Below are 24,097 nucleotides of genomic sequence, written 5' to 3' on the forward strand. Positions count from 1 at the left end.
TGTATAAACAGCATTTTAGTCGACTAAAATGTTATATTTAGTCGGATGAAACTAGACTAACAGTAAAACATTCCGGGTGACTAAAATGTGACTAAAACTAAATGGAATTCAAGAGACTCATTCCCTGCCAAAACAACACTGATGGGGGTTATTTCAATTAAAGGAGAATTTCGGGCTAGAAGGCTTTCTTACCTTTATTTGTAGTTGTTTCGTCCCCACCAAAGTAGTCCAGGTGTTATTTTGTGCAAATCCCCTACCATAAGCCCTCAATGGGCGTTGGGTATTAGTGCTAATTTGCTTATTTCCATCGCTCGAAAATCAATAGTTTTTGTATATAATATATACAAAAACTATAGATTTTCGAGCGATAAAAACTATTGATTTTCGAGCGATGGAAATAAGCGAGGATATTATCCTCTCTTCATAATGTAAATGGTATCCCAAGCGGCACACTTGTACTACTTATTTCGATGGAAATAAGCGAATTAGCACTAAAACCCTGGTTATGGTAGGGGAAATAGCCAATAATGGGTCTTTGCCTCAAAATAACACCTGGACCTCTTTGGTGGGGACGTAACAACTACAAAATAAAGGTAAGAAAGCCTTCTAGCCGAAATTCTCCTTTAAGTAGCTTTAAGTATTTGTATACTCTTCTCGTGCCTCGCTATACGCCTCTTAGCCGTTATAAAATACCAGGTAACCTCACACCTCTGGAGGCTTATTGTTATAAAATACCAGGTAACCTCACACCTCTGGAGGCTTATTGCTTTATTTTGCCATTGGATGTTCTTTGATGTTGTTTATCGGAACGAGACGTGGAGCTGTAGTTTGTTATAGTTATTTACAGTTGTTTATCAATACGTGAGACATTTTATGGAATAAGTCTTGATTGTATGGAATGGAGGCGTTGTGGATTGAAGCGTTTATTGTGTTTTATTATGTGGTGTGAGTTGATGTGTGACTTGATATTATACCTCTGAATGCTTTCAATCGGTACTGTGTGGAGTTTGCATGTTCTCCCCGTGTCCCCTAGGGTAGGTACCCTCACAAAAACATGCCGTAATCCTGGTCTCTAAACTACCTCCCCCTGGCCAGCCAGGGCGCCTGATGTTCCTTCCACGCGCTACGTCCGACCGGGGAAACTCTCCCCTGTCGGGTGAAAAGAAGCAGCTTGGACTCCTCATGCATAGAAGGAGGCATGAGGTCAGTCCACTGCCCCCCCAGGTTGGCAGAGGAAGTGTAGCGCCCAGGATTACATTAGATAATTGACACTGGGTGAAAAAAATGGGTTACAAAATTGTGGGATAAAACATTTAGAAAATAAAAATCAATCGGTACAGTATGAATGATGCACTCGTAAGCAACGAGCGAGCCCTCTATATCTCTCTCTCTTTCTCACACTGGCACTCACGCACGTACACTTTCAGAAACACTCCCAAAAGTTCTAAAACACGGTTTCCTGCGTGCGTGCATTTTTTTCCTCTCATTCAGATGTCGGCGGGTTCTTCGAGGCGGGAACGCTGGTCAAGTACGACTTCCTGTCTGAAGCTACGGCGGCGGCCAATACGGACTCGAGGATGCCGGCGGCCCCGCCCCTCGGCCCGCGGGAAGTGAACCTGACCAAGGAGGAAGTGGCGTTTAGCTTCAGCACGTCCAGTACGCCCGCTGTTCTGATGTACGTCAGCTCCAACACCCCGGACTACCTGGCTGTGGTTCTGACAGAGAATGGTAAGTTAAAACAGGACTACCTGGCTGTGGTTCTGACAGAGAATGGTAAGTTAAAACAGGACTACCTGGCTGTGGTTCTGATAGAGAATGGTAAGTTAAAACAGGACTACCTGGCTGTGGTTCTGATAGAGAATGGTAAGTTAAAACAGGACTACCTGGCTGTGGTTCTGATAGAGAATGGTAAGTTAAAACAGGACTACCTGGCTGTGGTTCTGACAGAGAATGGTAAGTTAAAACAGGACTACCTGGCTGTGGTTCTGACAGAGAATGGTAAGTTAAAACAGGACTACCTGGCTGTGGTTCTGACAGAGAATGGTAAGTTAAAACAGGACTACCTGGCTGTGGTTCTGACAGAGAATGGTAAGTTAAAACAGGACTACCTGGCTGTGGTTCTGACAGAGAATGGTAAGTTAAAACGGGACTACCTGGCTGTGGTACTTCTTGGCTACGAGTTTAAAACTAGAGACGGATGGTAACGTGTTCTACAGAGGATTCAAACTATAGTTGAAATCAACTGTGCTCACATAGTTTCTGACTGGCTACCTGAGTGATTATGTTTACTTTATTTTGTTATACTAGTATATATTCCTTTCCTTTCCTTTCTTGTACTTGATTGCGTGTAATGTAATGTGAATGTGTAATGTGAAAGCATTGAATACAGTTAAATGAAGTGTACTCGGGTACGGAAGAATCAAGGCCAGTGTGAATCATGGCCAGCGGTAACTCATTGTAACTTCAAACTCCATTTTAACCATGCTAGATTAATCAAAAACACCCGTCCTTGGCTCTGTTGACTGATATTGCCCTTCCAATGTGTGATGAGGCTGCTTTTATTTGACTATTATATTTCCTTTAATTTCCACCCAAAAATAGAGCATTATAGTGTTCACATAAGCCCAAGTAGACTAGATAAAATGGCCCCAAATATGTTTGAACTTGAAATATCCCTTTAAGTGCACACACGCAAGCATACACACACACACGCACGCACGCACGCACGCACGCACGCACGCACGCACGCACACACACACACACACACACACACGCACACGCACACGCACACGCGCACACACACACACACACACACACACACACACACACACACACACGCTGCATAACAGATATATTATCTTCTAGTAATTACAGGAACAATGCAGAGCCTTTACCTCCTTTTGGGTTCTTGCTTGTTTTAGTGAAAATTGTCTTTCATCTTTTATCAACAATATTCATGTTTCCCAAAAGGCCTCGTTTTCCTGCACAAACAAGCCGTTTGCTACAGTATACAGTATGCATTATGCAACGTTTATACGCTCACAACTCTGCCTGTCATCTTTTGTTGCTTGTTGATGAAGACCATGCCAATCTCACAAAATGTTGCCACAAAGTAGTAGTTGGATTGATCTTGTAGATCTGTTATTTTGGCGAGTGTCTGTGAAGGTCTCTCTGACCCATTTTGATTATCTGATTTGCCCGTGAAGCTCTCAGAAGATTCCCCTTCCATTACTTTCCCTAAAATATTAGATTCAAATCTCTGTTTGTTTCTCTTCATCTGAAACATTTTCTAAATGTGAAATTATGCATATAGGCTACTTTATGCACTTTATGCATTAGAACCTGAGATCAGATTCTAAAAATGTCTTCTACATCCTGACAGTTTTCTGAAAAAGCTGTTTCTATGTCAGTCGTTCTTCGATTTTTCAAAAATAGCAGATCTACAAGCTCATAGCGCGCCACTCGGTGGCGCGCTATGAGCTTGTAGATCTGCTATTTTTCAATAGCTAAAGCATAACATAATGCTAACACCAAAAAGGGGTTCCCGCCCAAAATGGGTTAAAGCATCTCTGCCTGTCCGTGTACGGTCAAACTGACCCCTGCCACCCTATCCTCCCCCCACGGCAGTGAACTCCACACCTCCACACAGCCCACTGTTCAAGTTAATGGCTCATTTGCATTTCAGAAAAAAGAGATAATAGAGCACGCGCGTCCACTAACTAAATGCCAGTTGCTGGGCCGAGGTGAGTCATCGAAAAGAGAATAAGGTCCCGCACACTGGACTGAGCTCCAAACTCAATGATTTACTTTCTCGCCACAGTGGACATGACGTTTCCAGGGTTAGGGTTATAGGGTTAGGGACCGTCTGATGACGAGCCGTGAGGCCGTGAGGCGTTAGGTCATGTCCACTGTGGTGAGAAAGTAAATTATTGAGTTTGGAGCTCAGTCCAGTGTGCGGACCCACATTGCAAGGTGCAGCGTTGTGAGCTTTGTATAGCAACTCATAACGTAATAACTGCTCATAATGTAATAAGGGCTCATAATGTAATAATTTAAATGTAATACAAACTCATAATGTAATAATCAGCTCATAATGTAATAAAAAATGAGTGCATAGCGTAACAACATAATAATTTGTCTATAATGTAATAAATTAAAATAATGTAACAATGTGTTACATTATGAACGGACACATAGCAGATCATAATGTAATACAAGTTCATGATGTAATAATGGCCCATGTTGTTGAGAAAAAGTACCAAACAGTGGCGGATACAGAACATGCCTATGACTTGCAGTCTGTTTTTTAGATATTACAATGGCCGGTGGATGACGTCAATATGGCAATTGAGACGAATAACCAATTTATTCTAACCCCCCCCCCCCCCCCCCCCCCCCCCGAAAAGGCCTTTTTGGCCTGACCACTTATCCATGATTTATATACATTATGGATCATTAGTTTGGACTTTAATGCTTTGAAAAGTTCACAGCAATCACTTCAATATAGAAAGTGTAGAGTAGAAAGTAGACCAAAGTACAGAGATGGCCATGTGGAAACTATTAAAGTAATTAGTTACAAATTGCTCCATCTATGCCTTCCTTCTCAGCTTTGTATGAAGGGTTGAGGAAACTTCTTTTAAAACCACTTCACGAGTTCACGTTGCTTGAAGAAAAAGGTCAAACCACTAGATTAGACTATTAGAGTGAAAACAGTTCTACGGCTTATAGAACTGAAGTCAAGTTAAAACTTGAAGAGTATCTCTCTCATTCAGAGAGAAACTGCCCCCGCCCCCCAGTGAACAGTCGTTCTCTGAAGGTCTTTCGTTGTCGCACATTCACAACAGAGAATTTTCAATAAATCATTCAAAAACTGTCAACTACATTGATTTGACTTGAATCTTTCAAAGAGTTAAGACAGTCTACCTTTGTCAATAGAGGTAATACAGACAGTGTAAGACTTTTCTCAACAACATGGGCCATTATTACATTATGGACTTTTATTACATTATGAGCTGCTATGTGTTCGTTCATAATGTAACACGTTTTTACATTATTACATTATAGAAAAATCTGTTATTACGTTATGCGCTCAGTTGTTTTATTACATTATGAGCTGATTATTACATTGTGAGTTTTTATTACATTTAAATTATTACATTATGAGCAGTTATTACATTATGAGTTGCTACAGCTGGTATGCTAATCAATATTTAAAAGACCCCCGCTGGGGGGGAGAAGGGGTCAAGACTGGCCTTACTACAGTCATGACCTGAAGTCAGCTTGTTGTGGTACCTGGCCTTACTACAGTCATGACCTGAAGTCAGCTTGTTGTGGTACCTGGCCTTACTACAGTCATGACCTGAAGTCAGCTTGTTGTGGTACCTGGCCTTACTACAGTCATGACCTGAAGTCAGCTTGGTGTGGTACCTGGCCTTACTACAGTCATGACCTGAAGTCAGCTTGGTGTGGTACCTGGCCTTACTACAGTCATGACCTGAAGTCAGCTTGGTGTGTTACCTGGCCTTACTACAGTCATGACCTGAAGTCAGCTTGGTGTGTTACCTGGCCTTACTACAGTCATGACCTGAAGTCAGCTTGGTGTGGTACCTGGCCTTACTACAGTCATGACCTGAAGTCAGCTTGGTGTGGTACCTGGCCTTACTACAGTCATGACCTGAAGTCAGCTTGGTGTGTTACCTGGCCTTACTACAGTCATGACCTGAAGTCAGCTTGGTGTGGTACCTGGCCTTACTACAGTCATGACCTGAAGTCAGCTTGGTGTGGTACCTGGCCTTACTACAGTCATGACCTGAAGTCAGCTTGGTGTGGTACCTGGCCTTACTACAGTCATGACCTGAAGTCAGCTTGGTGTGGTACCTGGCCTTACTACAGTCATGACCTGAAGTCAGCTTGGTGTGGTACCTGGCCTTACTACAGTCATGACCTGAAGTCAGCTTGGTGTGGTACCTGGCCTTACTACAGTCATGACCTGAAGTCAGCTTGGTGTGGTACCTGGCCTTTCTACAGTCATGACCTGAAGTCAGCTTGGTGTGGTACCTGGCCTTACTACAGTCATGACCTGAAGTCAGCTTGGTGTGGTACCTGGCCTTACTACAGTCATGACCTGAAGTCAGCTTGGTGTGGTACCTGGCCTTACTACAGTCATGACCTGAAGTCAGCTTGGTGTGGTACCTGGCCTTACTACAGTCATGACCTGAAGTCAGCTTGGTGTGGTACCTGGCCTTACTACAGTCATGACCTGAAGTCAGCTTGGTGTGGTACCTGGCCTTACTACAGTCATGACCTGAAGTCAGCTTGGTGTGGTACCTGGCCTTTCTACAGTCATGACCTGAAGTCAGCTTGGTGTGGTACCTGGCCTTACTACAGTCATGACCTGAAGTCAGCTTGGTGTGGTACCTGGCCTTTCTACAGTCATGACCTGAAGTCAGCTTGGTGTGGTACCTGGCCTTACTACAGTCATGACCTGAAGTCAGCTTGGTGTGGTACCTGGCCTTACTACAGTCATGACCTGAAGTCAGCTTGGTGTGGTACCTGGCCTTACTACAGTCATGACCTGAAGTCAGCTTGGTGTGGTACCTGGCCTTTCTACAGTCATGACCTGAAGTCAGCTTGGTGTGGTACCTGGCCTTTCTACAGTCGTGACCTGAAGTCAGCTTGGTGTGGTACCTGGCCTTACTACAGTCGTGACCTGAAGTCAGCTTGGTGTGGTACCTGGCCTTACTACAGTCGTGACCTGAAGTCAGCTTGGTGTGGTACCTGGCCTTACTACAGTCATGACCTGAAGTCAGCTTGGTGTGGTACCTGGCCTTACTACAGTCATGACCTGAAGTCAGCTTGGTGTGGTACCTGGCCTTACTACAGTCATGACCTGAAGTCAGCTTGGTGTGGTACCTGGCCTTACTACAGTCATGACCTGAAGTCAGCTTGGTGTGGTACCTGGCCTTACTACAGTCATGACCTGAAGTCAGCTTGGTGTGGTACCTGGCCTTTCTACAGTCATGACCTGAAGTCAGCTTGGTGTGGTACCTGGCCTTACTACAGTCATGACCTGAAGTCAGCTTGGTGTGGTACCTGGCCTTTCTACAGTCATGACCTGAAGTCAGCTTGGTGTGGTACCTGGCCTTTCTACAGTCGTGACCTGAAGTTAGCTTGGTGTGGTACCTGGCCTTACTACAGTCGTGACCTGAAGTCAGCTTGGTGTGGTACCTGGCCTTACTACAGTCATGACCTGAAGTCAGCTTGGTGTGGTACCTGGCCTTACTACAGTCATGACCTGAAGTCAGCTTGGTGTGGTACCTGGCCTTACTACAGTCATGACCTGAAGTCAGCTTGGTGTGGTACCTGGCCTTACTACAGTCATGACCTGAAGTCAGCTTGGTGTGGTACCTGGCCTTACTACAGTCATGACCTGAAGTCAGCTTGGTGTGGTACCTGGCCTTACTACAGTCATGACCTGAAGTCAGCTTGGTGTGGTACCTGGCCTTTCTACAGTCATGACCTGAAGTCAGCTTGGTGTGGTACCTGGCCTTACTACAGTCATGACCTGAAGTCAGCTTGGTGTGGTACCTGGCCTTTCTACAGTCATGCAAGGGTTAACGAGTTCCTCATTTTTGACACCTGGCAGTCCCCACACACACACATTTGAAATGTTTATTTATGTCCACATAATGAGAAGTACAGGAATACCTTGTACAAAGGACATAAACACTGCCAGTGCAGTTTGACAGTGGGAGAGCAACCAGTTACAACGTGCATGGACGGCAAAGCATTGTTACATACAGTACAGCTGACATGTTGGACACAGGGCAGCAGACATAAATCATGGATAAAGGAAACAATGCCTCCTCACACACACACACACACACACACACACACACACACACACACACACACACACACACACACACACACACACACACACACACCTTTACATAGAATAGATTGTACATTACGTTCACACATTCACACACCTATGGCGGAAGAAACCATGCAAGGCACCAACCTGCACATCGGGAGCAATTAGGGGTTCAGAGTCTTGCTCAAGGACACTTCGACACTAACTCTGGGGGAGCCCACAGGGTTCGAACTGGGAACCTTGCAGTTGCCATCCGGCCACTCTACCCCCTGAACCACCGCCGCCCCCAAATGGACCCGTAATCATTACGTAAAGGGTCCATTTGGTTCCACCTGTACACTCTGTTACAGACCTGTTATGGTCATTCGGGGCTGGTAGCTCTTTATGACTCTAGTAATATTAGTGTAGAATAGAATTTTGACAACAATGTCCACCACACGCCAACATGGTGATGACCCCTGACCCCTATGACCTCTTTTTGACCTCTCCTTCCTCAGGGTCGTTACAGGTGACCTATGACCTTGGAGGCCTGACGGAGCCCTTCTCTATCGCCGTGGACCAGCGTAACCACGGCAACGGACAGACACACAGCTTCAACATGACCAGAGTCAACAGGACCATCACTATACAGGTAGACGCACGCACGCACGCACGCACGCACGCACGCACGCACGCACGCACGCACGCACGTACGCACGCTTTGAGGCAGGATTCCGGAGAAGAAGGGAAGATATAACCTCATTGTCAGCTCTGTAGCAGTCGGCGTGGCCGGCAAACTGTGTTCCTTCTGGATCGGACTAGTGAAGAAACACGGGGAAGGTTGCCGTATATTAGATTAGTCGATGGGTGCCTCTTCCCAGACAGATGTTGTGCTCTCTCTCTCTCTCACACACACACACACACACACACACACACACACACACACACACACACACACACACACCTCGGTGGGAGTAGACTCAAAATAGCAGATCCGGCGTCAGGGAGCAGCCTTATATATAACTCTATGGGAGCAGCAGCGATAGTGCTTGGTGGTCAAAGTGTCATTCTACATTGTGTTACGCACACGCACACATCCCATGCACACACACATATCCCATGCACACGAGGATGATCCCATGCACACACGCGAACATGGTGGCCTTTTGATTTGGAGCAGCTCCAGGTCGGGTTGAGTGAGTCGGTGCTAAGTTGCTATAGTATAAGCACCTTATATATTGGCCCATATATTTCCCCAAAAGGCTGCTGGGAGTCTCTCTGTATAATAAGAAGGCTTATATTATACTCCCAGCAGCCTTTCGGGAGGTCAGCTTATAAAGTAAACTAACTGACCTCCCGCCTGTATCCTCTAGGGGGGCGCTCAGAAATAATCTGTTTGATTAAAGTCCCACCTCTCTGTTTTCTGTGTTCGGAGACGATTGTTGTCCATGATTAATATTAACCCATTTTGACCTGAGATCATATTCTGAAAATGTCTTCTACATCCTGACAGTTTTCTGAAAAAGCTATGTTTCTATGTCAGTCGTTCAAAAATAGCAGACCTACAAGCTCGTAGCGCGCCACTCGGTGGCGCACTATGAGCTTGTAGATCTGCTATTTTTCAATAGCTAAAGCATAACGTAATGCTAACACCAAAAGGGGTTCCCGCCCCAAAATGGGTTAATGTCCACAAAAATGTCCTTCAACATAAATTAATGAATGTGACATTAATTATCGAGCCAGATAGTAGTAGCTGATTCAGATTTGGAGGCATTGCCTTTGATAGCTGTGTTTAATTTCTAGTCGGTGTGCAATGGAGAAACATTGCAGTGGTTTTCACTAGGGATGCACGAGACAATCGGTAGCATAATCTGAATCGGCCATATCGTCCATAAAAATGCCATATCGGTATCGGTATCGGTCTCAAAATAATCCTGGTTATTTAATCGGTTTTCACCAGCAAAACAAATAATGAAAAAAATACAGATGCATCAATGAGTTCAATATAAATGAATCAAAAGTGTGTAAGTACTCTAGTCTAGAAGAAAAGCCAAAATCAAATCTTAAGTAAAAAATAAACTTAACTTTACATTTTTCTACATTTCATTTGTGTACTCATCTCATTCAGTTGTGAAAACAGACACTTGGAAAAGAGCACAGGCTATTTATTGATTGATTTAATACTTTATTAACAGGCTTTGGGCCAAGCCCCTATTGGGCCTATAGGCTTGTTTCCATTGTGGTTTTTTCACCATTGTGTCATCTGATTAATCTCTCTCTCTCTCTCTCTCTCTCTCTCTTCTCTCTCTCTCTCTCTCTCTCTCTCTCTCTCTCTCTCTCTCTCTCTCTCTCTCTCTCTCTCTCTCTCTCTCTCTCTCTCTCTCTCTCCCCCTATGTCTCTCTCCAGTTGGATCATTATCCTCCAGTGGTGTATTCTCTACCAGACTCCTCAGACTCACAGTTCAACCTGATCAAGACTCTGTTCCTGGGGAGAGTGGCAGGTGAGTAACCTTTTCATTAGCTGTAGACAGTGGCCCAAAGAATAACTTTGAACTCACAACCTTCAAACCCAGACAGACACGTTTCACGCACGTACGCACGCACGCACGCACGCACGCACGCACGCACGCACGCACGCACGCACGCACGCACGCATGCACAGACTCTGAATGTGACGCCAACATTGTTACTTGTTTTATTGTGTCAGTAGTTCTGTTTTAGGTTGCATAATAGATTGCTCTGGTTGAGTTGACTGCCACCTGGTGGACGAAAGTGATGGCGCCTGATTGCCGACCCGGATCTGCCATGGTTTAGTGTGACGCATGTCCGTTTTAGGCGTTCCATTTTAGATGCTAAATATTTAGCGTCAATGCTATAGCGAGCTAAAATGAGGCCAAGCTTGCTCTAGCAAACGCCAATGTTCCAATCGGGATGACCGCGGACAGTCAGAAAAGACATCCAAACATCGGCGCTTTGTCAAAACCATGAGCCTTTTTCAGTCGGCCTTTATACAAGAAGTGAGCGGCAGTGTGCACGCACAAAACACAAGGAGTCCGCTGCAGAAGGAAAGGCCAAGCCAAGGAAACCTAAAACATGATTACAATGAACCCGTTTTATATCATTACTGACGGTTGGATTTTATATGACGGAATATTCCGCCAAAAGCAGTTAATTTGTTAAATGCAAGTAAAACTAAAATAATGTTCACTATAGGGCTACAGTACACCCACCGACCGTAGCCATATATCCATAACCTCTGCAAGTGGCTCTACTATATAGAGGGTATGCGCATGCATAAAGTGAATGGCAAAGTGAGTGGCAAAGGTACAGGCAAAGTGAGTTTAACATTGTTTAATGTCGTTTAATGCAATCAGATAGGACTTTTCTGATGGGATGCATGGGCTGTCAAGGCCAGAAAGTAGGGTTTTTGCCACTCAGTAGGCGTTCCTGCATCACTTCCTGGTTTGATGATGATGTCACGCTATAGAGCAGGTCTCTGAACACCACTACCTTAAGGCTCGATGAGAAACGTTTTCTTCCACATTTCACATTGATAACCTTGTCTCCAAACTGAGACAAAAGAAAACTGCTTTTCTCTATAGAAATAAATCATGCTTTCCTAGAAGAAAAAAAAACAATCACTGGAGCCACTTGTCTCTCCGTTTTAGATTATGGGGACATTATTTATAGAATGTCTGCTCCATCCATTTTAAAGCGCCTCGTGTAGCATTCTGCCATAAAGATGGGTCACTTGGTGACAGTTATATTACCCATCAATGTACACTTTATGGCAACGCAGGCGTATCCTCTGTGTCTGAGAGGCGTGATAAGCACTTGGTATCTGTTTATCTTTAAAGCCTTCTCAGTAATGCTCCCCCCCAGGGACGTAAGAGAGTGTTAGAGGGGCAGGGGCTGAAATCCCGTAAGAGGGCACTTTTGGACAAAAATAGCAGATCTACAAGCTCTCAACGCGCCGCGCTGCGACGGGTTGAGAGCTTGTAGATCTGCTATTTTCGGGGCGCAACCCAGCACTCTTTAGCTAGTGGAGATGCGGTGTAACGACATTGATTACTAAACAAATTTGTTCAACGGAAAATTCTGTGTTCAAGTTCAGGAGACTTCGGGGGGGGGGGGGGGGGGGGGGGGGAGCAATTCTCCTGAATGCTGCCTTCCGGCATGGCATGGAAAGGTGTGGCATTTGCAGTTCTTTCACCCATAGGTAGGCTATAGACAAAAATAATACAAATAAACTAAAATGTTAGACTAGTGGAAAAGATCCAGTAGAACTAAAAGACAAGACTTTGGTTGAGCTCGGGTATGCACTCTGAAAATAGCCGATCCACGAGCTCACATAGATCGGCTATTTTCAGCACGCCGCCATGTGTAAAATCAGGCATTATGAATTCATCATACATTAAATTGCATGATATTTAGTCGACTGAAACTAGACCAGCGCACTAAAACATTTAAGAATACTAAAATATGACTGAAACTAAATTAACTTGCATTAAAAAAAAATAATTCTGTGAAAATCAACACTATTTTGATATTAGTTTCCCTGTCTCTCTCTCTCTCTCTCTCTCTCTCTCTCTCTCTCAGAGACGGGCCCCGTAGACCCAGTGCTCATCGAGCGTTTCAACAATCCAGGGTTCATCGGTTGTCTTTCTCGAGTGCAGTTCAACGGAGTAGCGCCCCTCAAGTCTGCCCTGAGAGACCCCGCAGCGCCCCTCAAGTCTTCCCCGAGAGACCCCGTAGCGACGCCCCCGGCGTCCTTCCAGGGTAAACTAGTGGAGTCAAACTGTGGGGCGTCGCCTCTCACCATCCCACCTATGTCTGCTGCCACAGACCCCTGGCACAACACAGGTACTGCAGCCCATGTGGACAACACAGATCAAAAACACATACAAAAAAATGAATAGAAATCATCAATGTATCCAGCAAAATAGTATGACATCAATGTATGAGACCCCCGGGTACTAAGGAAGGGGAAAGCGACAGTATGACTATCTATCTATCTATCTATCTATCTATCTATCTATCTATCTATCTATCTATCTATCTATCTATCTATCTATCTATCTATCTATCTATCTATCTATCTATCTATCTATCACAGGCATGCACCCCATGATTCACACAGTGAGCTCATTTCGTGTCTCACTCCAGAGACAAATCTCTAAAATCAGCCGCTACATGTAACGTAATGTTGTTAGTAGGAATAAACACGGGAGCACCAGACCACACTGCTCTACAAAGCCAAAGTGCAGGAACTGTACTATTTTGTATTATTACCAGCTGCTAAGCTGGTCATAGAATGCCTATGAAACCAGACTTGGAATAGTTTTTTTCCTCACAGTTGCTTGGCTGGTTTTTGGAGGTTGGTTAGCTTATTTCTGTCACGACAGTTGGCAACACTGGCAACCATACTGACGAGTACTTCTGATTGCTGATTGGCTGCCTTGTCTCCAGCAACAACCTATAACATCCCATAGTCTGCACGCCATGAAGAAGAGTCACAACATAATACTAGTCATGTGGAAACTGACGCCAGCAACCAGGCATGTGGAAAACAAACCACACGCATCAACGTGACCGGCATGACGACACGCATCGCAGACTACCGCGGACCCCCCTTATCCACGGACCCCCACGCAGAATACCGCGGACACCCGCGGCGACCTCCGCGGGGAGCCCCCTTATCCACGGACCCCCACGCAGACTACCACGGACCCCCGCGGCGACCTCCGCGGGGAGCCCCCTTTTCCACGGACCCCCACATAGACTACCGCGGACCTCCGCGGCGACCTCCGCGGGGAGCCCCCTTATCCACGGACCCCCACAAAGACTACCGCAGACCCCCACGGCGACCTCCGCGGGGAGCCCCCTTATCCGCGAACCCCCACGCAGACTATCGCGGACCCCCGCGCCGACCTCCACGGACCTCCGCGGGGACCCCTGCGTCGACCTCCACGGTATTCTGCGTGGGGGTCCTCGGATAAAGGGGGTCCCCGTGGAGGTCGGCGAGGGTACAACCAAATGGACCCACATAACAGTCCATTTGGACAGTCTCAGAGTTTATTGTTAGAAAAGGGTCCTTTGGTTCCATTTGTAGTAGGCTAAGGCTCCACTAGAGTCACCTGGACACATCCTGTTGTTGTTTCCACACACATTAAATACAGATTCCATAGCACATTTCTGTACGGCAGCAGCTGGTTATTAATTCATAATGTATGAATGCTTGTTTACTGATAAATCAGACATTAGACGTAGTTGAGTTGTGGCTGAGAAATCTATATGATCTCTGTGACTTTGATATCTTGCATCCACAGATCCCTTGTTGCTCACGTCTATAGAACTTTGGATTGTATATGTTTTTATGATGATGTTTGTTGCTTGTTTGTTTACCTCGCATGCAGTGCTCCCATGAAACATTTAATGCCAGAAGATGAGAGGCGAATGAGAGGCAGACAGTTTTTTTAAATAATGATTTAAACTCGAACTTTCTCTAGCTGCGGAAGGTCTCTGACCATTGATCAGAATTGTATTCATCTCATTGTGTATTTATTCATTACCTTATTTTGTCACAGGTTTTCAAATTATTTCTTCTTCCACAGAATCAAAGGCGTTTATGGTCATGACATTAAAGAAGAGGATCCAAGGCACTCTGTTCCAGTGAGGTGAAAAAAAGCCTTTTTTATTTAAGAGTTAAGGCATTACAAAGGCATTAACATTACAAAAAGAAGGACCAGCGCCTTTCGGCACTCAGCCTTCGTCAGGGGACGAATAAAAAAGCCTTTTTTTTTTACCTCACTGGAACAGAGTGCCTTGGATCCTCTTCTTTAATGTTATGATTTAACCTCGCCAACGAGCACCTGTATTCAGTTCAACAAACAAAGGACCACGGCAGCGCTCCCTTCCTCTATTCAGCGTTATGGTCATGATTCACCAGGAGCCTGCGTGCCTTGATTCTAGGCTTAAAATAATTCATATAAATATTTCTGCAAATCCCTATGGGGGGAAAAATAATGGGCTTTGGATCTGTGGAAAAAAATGAATGGGATTATTATTTTATATTTTTTCTGGACGGCACCTTATAGCCAAACAATTTGGTCTGGTGGTGAGTTGCGAGCACGCGCGCAACAAATTCACGGGACCGCGCTCACGTAAATGCGCTTGCGTTGTCGCACCGCGACTGCTCCGCGCAAAAAACGCAGGTCTCATTGGAAATGAACTATAGACGCATTTTATAGCTCCCCGTTTGCAAGGCCCTTTAAGCTGCGTTCAGACCTGAATAATATACCTCCGCCTCGGTTCGTCCCGTTTGTACCGCGGCAGGTCGCGCCGCGCCCGTTTGCGCAATTGTCGTCTTTGCATTGACTTTTTAATAGTTTGCATGTAATCGCGCCGCTCTGACCATCCAAGTCTGAACGCACCTTTAGACCGACGTGCCAATAATCCGACATTACTAACTAACCCTCTCCTAACCTAAACCTATACCGCACACGGAAGCCACGGGTGAGTCTTAAGTTAACCGGCCACGTTTAACGGACTATTATTGGCCAGGCAGTACATTAAAACTATTTATAACTCAAAAAACAAGATAGCTGATCACTGATTAGTGTATACCACAATAGAGATCAGTAGATCTCTCTCTCTCTCTCTCTCTCTCTCTCTCTCTCTCTCTCTCTCTCTCTCTCTGCCCCCACACAAAATGCCTTTGTGTGACCATCAGTTAGAACATTAGCTCTCTGCTGCCATCTCCTGGTGACAGCATGGAATAAAGTGGTACCACCAAAGACGTGGTACCAGGTGCCAGGGAGGCACCACCAGTGACACTTTGGAGTGCTCACCACTGTACATCGGACTCATGTATGCTTGTTGGCCACCTGGCCCTACACCTTTCTGGACTCATGTATGCTTGTTGGCCGCCTGGCCCTAGACCTTTCTGGACTCATGTATGCTTGTTGGCCACCTGGCCCTACACCTTTCTGGACTCATGTATGCTTGTTGGCCGCCTGGCCCTACACCTTTCTGGGGGTATTTATGCGAGATTTATCATTTATATCTAAATGATGTCTCTGCATGTGTGTCTAGATGCAGAGTTCCCCTTCAATGAGGAGAGAGTGATTCCTGACGGCGTCAACAGGAACTCTGCAATCATTGGAGGTACAGTGTCCTTATTATACATTATTATACATAATTGTTTTTTTGTTTTTTTACTTGTATAGCACATGTATACATAATATGTAAATAGTTACAACAATCAAGGAAAGTGGAAGAAAATAACACAATCACCTTTTGACCAGGTTTAGAAGTTACTTACGTATTTACTTGGTGTATGCTGTTATGCTGTTAATGCTTTGAAGTCCGATTATACACACTGACAATCTTTCTTTTCTTTAAAAAAAAATAATCATAATAATTATTAATTATTCAAATTATGACGTCATGAACGGGGCCTCCCAATCCTTAAGGCCGCCCCTGAGTGGTTCTCAAACCTTTTCATTTCAAGGACCCCAATAACTAGTAAGTGTACAGATGAAACCAAATGGACCCATAATTCCAGAGCTATACACACCCGTACAGGGCCATTTGGAACTCACTCAAGGACACACTTTGAGCAGGGATAGATTAACCCCCACGAGGGCCCCTGGGCCGGTAATCTTTGCAGGGCCCCCATAGCGCGCATGCGTGCAACATTTTTATGTTTGTCAGTGTTTTTATCACTTTTTTGACCTAAATTTAACAAAATAAATGGCCAATGAAGGGCCCCATGAGGAGCCCATTTCAGGGTGTCAAACCTAGTACCTGACAGTCCAATTTCCCTGAAGGGCCCCTGAGAGCCAAGGGCCCAATGGCTAATTTGTCCCTGACATTGAGACCCACCGACATCCACAATAGCAGCACCCTGCTCTGTTTCACCAGCATGGAACAGCTAGCCTTCATTATTATCATTTGGTACCACCTGCGAAGGAAGTAGGGAAGTGGCCCAAGTTCTTTCCAAAATGCCGTGCATGCAAAAGTATTTTGCCAAAAGACCATACTTTTCCCGAGTGCATGTGTTTGGTCCGACTAGTCATTGGTCCGAAACACGACAACCCACCTCAAACCCTAACCATAACCGCAAGCACGGGAGCAGGCGCTAGTCCGAGGTGCGGACGCATGTCGAACCAATGCTCCGTCGGACCATATATGCCTCCCACTTTTCCCGCCCCGCACCCCTGTCACGCTTTGCGTATACTTATGTTTGGCTTCCATGTCTTGTTCCTCTGCAGGCATCATCGCGGTGGTGATCTTCACCATCCTGTGCACTCTGGTTTTCCTGATTCGCTACATGTTCCGCCATAAAGGCACCTACCACACCAACGAGAACAAGGCCAGAGGAGGAGGAGGAGACTCGCAAGGGGAGTCTGCCGACACGGCCATCATCGGCACCGACAACCCAGACACACTCAACGAGGCAAAGAAAGAGTGGTTCATCTAATTAGACAACCCAGACACGCTCAACGAGGCAAAGAAAGAGTGGTTCATCTAATTAGACAACCCAGACACGCTCAACGAGTCAAAGAAAGAGTGGTTCATCTAATTAGACAACCCAGACACGCTCAACGAGTCAAAGAAAGAGTGGTTCATCTAATTAGACAACCCAGACACGCTCAACGAGTCAAAGAAAGAGTGGTTCATCTAATTAGACAACCCAGACACGCTCAACGAGTCAAAGAAAGAGTGGTTCATCTAATTAGACGACCCAAAATGAATCGAAGAAAGAGTGGGTCATTTATAGCCTGAGTTGCAGCCTGATTCGCTGCGTTCCGCGGATCTGAAAATGTCTCCTATTCTACCACAGGACATATGATGGTTGAAATGGAACCGTGGCTTCTGATTGGTCTGTGATGCGGGTTGAGGACAAACACCAGTTTGACGTTGTATCAATGCGCACTGCGCAGCTACTGCTGTTGTCCTGCGACGTCCCCTTATCATTCACTAAACTCACCCCACACAGCTAGTGCTGTTGTCCTGCGACAACCCCTTATCATTCACTAAACTCACCCCACACAGCTACTGCTGTTGTCCTGCGACGTCCCCTTATCGTTCACTAAACTCACCCCACACAGCTACTGCTGTTGTCCTGCAACGTCCCCTTATCATTCACTAAACTCACCCCACACATCTACTGCTGTTGTCCTGCGACGTCCCCGTATCATTCACTAAACTCACCCCACACAGCTACTGCTGTTGTCCTGCGACGTCCCCTTATCATTCACTAAACTCACCCCACACAGCTACTGATGTTGTCCTGCGACGTCCCCTTATCATTCACCAGACTCACCCCACACAGCTACTGATGTTGTCCTGCGACGTCCCCTTATCATTCACTAAACTCACTCCGCACAGCTGTCATTTTTTTGTACTACTGCATTTGACAGTGGACTACTGAATCGTTTACGTTTTACCGTAGGTTTTCACTCTCAAGTCTCGAACGGCGCTATTTTTGTCAACAGTGAGAAGCATGGACAGAGTGGCGCTGGCTGATGACGTATCAGCAACAACGTGGCTACGTAACAGTTGACATTATGAAATGCGAGTCAAGCAGCCTCTGTCCAGACTGAGTAACGCAGTGACCTTTTCAGATCGGTGGAACGCAGCGAATCCGGCTGGAACCCAGGCTAGGTCATTTAACACTTTGTAATGTTAAGGACGTGTCTACACGTCCGTGGAATCAAAACCACGGGGTGCCTTGGACGTGTATAGGCGTCCTTAGGTCTTTTTTATTTATATCTGCAGCGTACTCCTTGTGCGCATGCACATTAGAATGGCTCATAAGTCTAAGTCTAGGGCGCTCTCCATGGCTTTGACCAAAAGGTCAAAGCCTTAATTTCTTAAAGTCTTAATTTCTTACTTCAGGAAGCATCTCGTTTGGAATATAAACGCTTCTAGAGCGACTTTAGGTGTACCATGCAGCGTGAGGTAAGAACGGAAGATTATGCCTCCCGGTTTTTTTTGGGGGGGACGGGGGGGACGGAAGGCGGAGCTTTTCAGAGTAAAATCTCCCTCATCTGCTGGTACTCTAGCGCCATTATTTTAGAAGAATTCCCCAGCAAAAGTTGTTTTAATAGACAAACCAGAACGAATCAAAGAGAGTGGATTATTTAATAGACAACCCAGAATGAATCAAAGAAAGAGTGGATTATTATAGACAACCGGGTGAAAAAATATAATAATAATAATAATAATAATAATAATAATGCTTTTTCTTTTGAGTTATTTCACTTTATTTGGTACATCATCTTCAGTTGAAGTTGGTGTGTGAGTGCGTGTGTGTCTATATATTGTACGGTGGACATTTAGCTAATCTCAAGGTAGTATATTTTTTATTATTGTCAACTCAAGTTACTGGTTTGTCCTTACTCTTTTGAATAGCCAAAGTATACAATATAGTTAAAATGATTGTGATGCTAAATCTACAATTTACAATTGTAATTGATTTAAAATGACACCGATGCTTTCCCCTTTTTTTTATATATGTTTTTTTTTGTAGCTTTCGCCTTTATTTTATATTTTTTATGGAGGGACAGACAGTAGGCTGACAGGAAATGGGGAGAGAGATGGGGGGAAGACATGCAGTAAAGGCCGTCGGGATCGGGAGTCGAACCCGCGGCACACTGCCAGACTGGATTACCAGCCAAGGTGCCTGGACCACTGAGCCATGGCCCAGGCCGCTTTCCTGTTTTTTACCGGATCTGAAACAAGCTTTTTTTCCCCAGGGCCCTATAACTCATGAACCAATGATCGCGGGTGATTTATTTATTGTTTTGTCCGTGTGAAAAGGAGAGACGTTCCTCTGCCTCCCACATGTAGCTTTGTGTTTCATCCTGTACACATCGCGCCTGCAGTGGCTCTTCAAAAAAAAATTGATTGTGACATAAAAAAAAGATTTTTTGTAATTCTTCTTATTTTTTTTAGGTTTTCTCAATTGCACCCAAAAACTTTTACCATTCAGTAGATTTTCTGTGGTCTGGGGTTTTCTGGCTCAAACGAGTGCTCTGAGTTTCCTGTGGAGTGTGATGTAAGAGCCTGCAAATCCCATATATGACCATGGGATTTGCCAGCCGATGTTACTGTTTTCACTGTTTTGCCTGGTTTCATTGCAGCTCAAAAGGCTTCATCCCAGGCCACAGAAAACCCACTGAATGTTCAAAGTTCAGGTTGTTTGGGTGTAATTGAGGTCATAAAAACTAAAAGAAAAACTGAAAATGAATGTCATGAATCCATTAATACCTATAGGTTTTCTGTGCAACATGACGTTTGTATTATTTGTATTACTTTTATTTGTCCTGTATGAAATGTATCATAATTTTTGGAATGTTGTATGTTCGATACAGTAGACACTGTGTGTCAACCTTCCTTCAGGACAATAAAGTTGTCCTTCAGGACAATAATCTGATCTCATCGTATTGTGTATCTGACGAAGGCTACGGGTGGTTTTTGAGGGCGCCGTGGGGCCCCTCCGACATCTGCCTTTCAGAATGACGTCATGTGGCAGCCAAGTCAATGTTTGTTTAGAGCATCATCATCATCATCATCATCATCGACGACCCCTTATCATTCACTAAACTCACCCCACACAGCTACTGCTGTTCTGCGACGACCCCTTATCATTCACTAAACTCACCCCACATAGCTAGTGCTGTTGTCCTGCGACGACCCCTTATTATTCACTAAACTCACCCCACACAGCTACTGCTGTTGTTCTGTGACGACCCCTTATCATTCACTAAACTCACCCCACATAGCTAGTGCTGTTGTCCTGCGACGTCCCCTTATCATTCACTAAACTCACCCCACACAGCTACTGCTGTTGTTCTGCGACGACCCCTTATCATTCACTAAACTCACCCCACATAGCTACTGCTGTTGTCCTGCGACGTCCCCTTATCATTCACTAAACTCACCCCACATAGCTAGTGCTGTTGTCCTGCGACGACCCCTTATCATTCACTACCAAAGGGGTTCCCGCCCAAAATGGGTTAAAAAACGATTTCTCCCAACCCGACCCGTTGGTGTGGTTTGAGCTTTAAAATCAAAACCCATTTTAAAATTGGGTTGTATACTTGCATCACGCATAATAACAAGACATGTCACAGATGTAATCTGATTACATGTAGCCTACAGACATTCCAAGATTGGAAGATAATGGCGCAACACAACCAATTAGAAAACTGCTTCTCAATATCAAGTCTCGTGGGATTATCTGCAGTAAGTGCATTCAGCAAGTTCATTCATATAGCATTAGTACACCCACAAAGTGTGTGTGTGTGTGTGTGTGTGTGTGTGTGTGTGTGTGTGTGTGTGTGTGTGTGTGTGTGTGTGTGTGTGTGTGTGTGTGTGTGTGTGTGTGTGTGTGCATACCCCATGGCCTTGCGTGTGTGTGTGTGTGTGCACGTGCAAACGAGGACATGCGTCTGTGTTCTGTATATGTGATTATTGTCTCCACCAGGCCGAAGGCATGGGGAGAGAGTATGTTTTGTCTGTGTCCGCATGTCCGTGTGTCTGTCCGTCTGTGTACAGCTAATCTCTGGCACCGTTAACCCGGTCAATGCCAAACTTTGCACACACACTCGCTAGATGCCAACGATGAACCTCTGCCCCAAATTTTCCAGAACGGCCTGTTATAGCGCCACCAGGAGGCCGACATTTGTAAAACACATTTTATCGTTACACAGTATCTTTATAGTCATGTGCTCAAGACAGATCTGTCCGATATTTCCTATTCCATCCTGATTGGCTAACAATCAATCAATTTCAAAATGTGCAGGATTGGCTCGTTTTGAACAAAAAGCCTCAAATCATGAACGCAGCGTGCAATTTACGTGAAACCTTTCACAGACGTTCCTACTATAGGCTGAGGAATATATCCCACCCTTTTCACATTGGCTTGTTATAGCGCCACCAACAGGTGGATTTTTGCAAAACACATTTTTGGATCAAAATGCCTCAAATCATCCAATTCTTCACTTGCACAATGTAGGAGGCGGGACTAAGGGGGACTTCCGGTTGGGATATCACCCAAGTGTTTTCTTCCTGTCCATCGGGAGTGCATGTAAGTCAGTCATTTTCTACGGACAATTATAGTATTTTCTCGTCACTTGTAATTTTTTAAATGCAAACGGTGTGGAAGTGAAAAGCGCTGATGTTCACAGATTCATTGTATAAATCTATGTCCACCACGTATAGGGTCTGAGCTTCAACGGGCATTCACTGCCCAAAGAAAGACACTATAAAAAGTGTGGAGGCAACAGTCTTTTAATAATGTCAAGGCAGGGATTAATTAACTCAACGACCTTAAGGAATTATATATGGGAGAGAGAGAGAGAGAGAGAGAGAGAGAGAGAGAGAGAGAGAGAGAAAGAAGAGAGAGAGAGAGAAGAGAGAGAGAGAGAGAGACAGAGAGAGAGACAGAGAGAGAGAGAGCAGTATGGGTGCCTTAACCTTTCAGTCCAGTCTCCATCTCTCCATCTGTTTCATTCAACGTCAGTACAATTCCTTCACTCAGTGACTACACCTCTCATTCAGTGCCGTTGATGAATACCTCTGAGACAGTGGTCCCCAGCCAGTGGTCCAGGGTCCACCAGTGGTCCTTGAGTGGGTCCCCATGCAGCTAAATGATGGAGAGTTGGTAACCAAATGGACCCCTTATTCGAAGTCTTGGTAGTGTAAAATGAAACCAAATGTATACACGCATGGGTCCATGTTGGTTTCATTTTACAGAATTAAATTACTGTTATTGTTACATCTGCATTACTTAATGTCAATGTACATGCATTCTATACACAACTACACAATTGTGGACACAATCTTATCGAAATACAACAAAATATTATTTATTTTGTCTGAGAGGTTAAATGTCATCCAATGGTGGTCCGTGGATCAAATGCAGAACAAATAATGGACACTGATATGAAAAGGGTTAAAAAATGAAAACCACTGGTCTAATAAAGCCACCATTACACCGGGGCTCCACCGGGCGCGTCAGCGTTGCGTCTCCGTCACCGTCAGGGAATGTTCCCTTTTTAATCAATGAAGGGTGGCTCCACTGCCCGCGTTGCGTTGCGTTGCGTGACTGCATTAAAATTGCCCCGGTTCGGATTTTGCCACGCCCATTAAGAAAATATGTTCTGGCGATTCAGGTCTGGAGTCTCTCTGCCTACGGTGGCGTTAGTGTCGTTCGGAAATCCGATCACAGCAGCTGATTGGCCATCAGCCCCGTCACTCGACAGCGTCAAAAAACAAACATGGCTGCCCCCATTGCGGTGACTCACGACCGTATCAATCTGGCTATTAAGTCGGTGTATGATAAATAGTTTCTTTACAGAAACGACAGGTTTTATAAACATCATCATCCGACATATTTTACCGCTTTTGTTTACATGTTAGTAGCGCTCGTTGGCTGTGGTTTGTTTGGTTAGCAAACGGGTTAGCCATAGCCTCATGATTGACAACAACGTCATCTGCTTTCCTACTATTCTGATTGGTTGGTATGAACCAATCACCGAAGACTGCCGCTTTGACAACGGCCATCCCATAAACTGCTGCCGAAGTCAGGCTAACTTAAATACTTTTGATTACTGGACTTACTTGTAATGGAGTACTTATACACCGTAGTATACTTGGACTTGCACATTTAATTTTGTTTGTGGACCATGGATTGCAATCAGAACTGCAGACTCACTCCCAATCTTTAGTTGAAAACTCACCTCTTCAGACTCCATCTTAGCCTGTAGCAGTGTAGCATTACGCAATAAGCCACGAGAGGTCTCAGGTTACCGGGTATTTTACAATGGATGGGGGCGTTGTAAAATACCCGGTAAGCTGGGGCCTCAAGTGGCTTATTGCTTTTCTAAAACGGTTACAAACATATAGCAATATTAACCTATAATACAACTATTAAATTCACAAAAGTAGCTACGCTTTGCGCCACCAGAGCGAGCCACATCACTTCCTTGTTTTGCTCGGCAAGTAGGCTATGTGACGGCTTGATGTCTTTACTGGGCTGCCTGGAGCCACACATTCACAGTCATATGAGCCGGGCGGTGGTTAGACGCCCGCATGGCATGGGTTTGTAAGTTAATCAAGCGCTCCCCTTCCCCAGTACAGCTACAGAGATGCGGAATCAGGTGGGAATGATATAAAGTGATTGAAGGTGTGGGTTATCGGTGAAATTTACACCGGTCACGTGACGGC

The 24,097-nt window shown here is 45.1% G+C and overlaps 1 protein-coding gene across 1 annotated transcript in view; it reads left to right on the plus strand.

Annotated features, from left to right (window-relative positions):
- The window catches only part of LOC306912631 (contactin-associated protein-like 2), a gene marked incomplete at its 3' end in the record, with an annotated part of 274,755 nt that overhangs the window by 183,724 nt on the left and 66,934 nt on the right, over positions 1–24,097 (plus strand). Inside the window, exons 20-22 of the mRNA XM_079489000.1 lie at positions 1,492–1,728; positions 8,374–8,507; positions 10,263–10,356. Coding sequence (XP_079345126.1) covers positions 1,492–1,728; positions 8,374–8,507; positions 10,263–10,356 — 465 coding nt within the window. The remainder of the gene's footprint in view (positions 1–1,491; positions 1,729–8,373; positions 8,508–10,262; positions 10,357–24,097) is intronic.

Source organism: Electrona antarctica (assembly GCF_951216825.1).
Source record: "Electrona antarctica genome assembly, chromosome: 20".
NCBI lineage: Eukaryota > Metazoa > Chordata > Actinopteri > Myctophiformes > Myctophidae > Electrona > Electrona antarctica.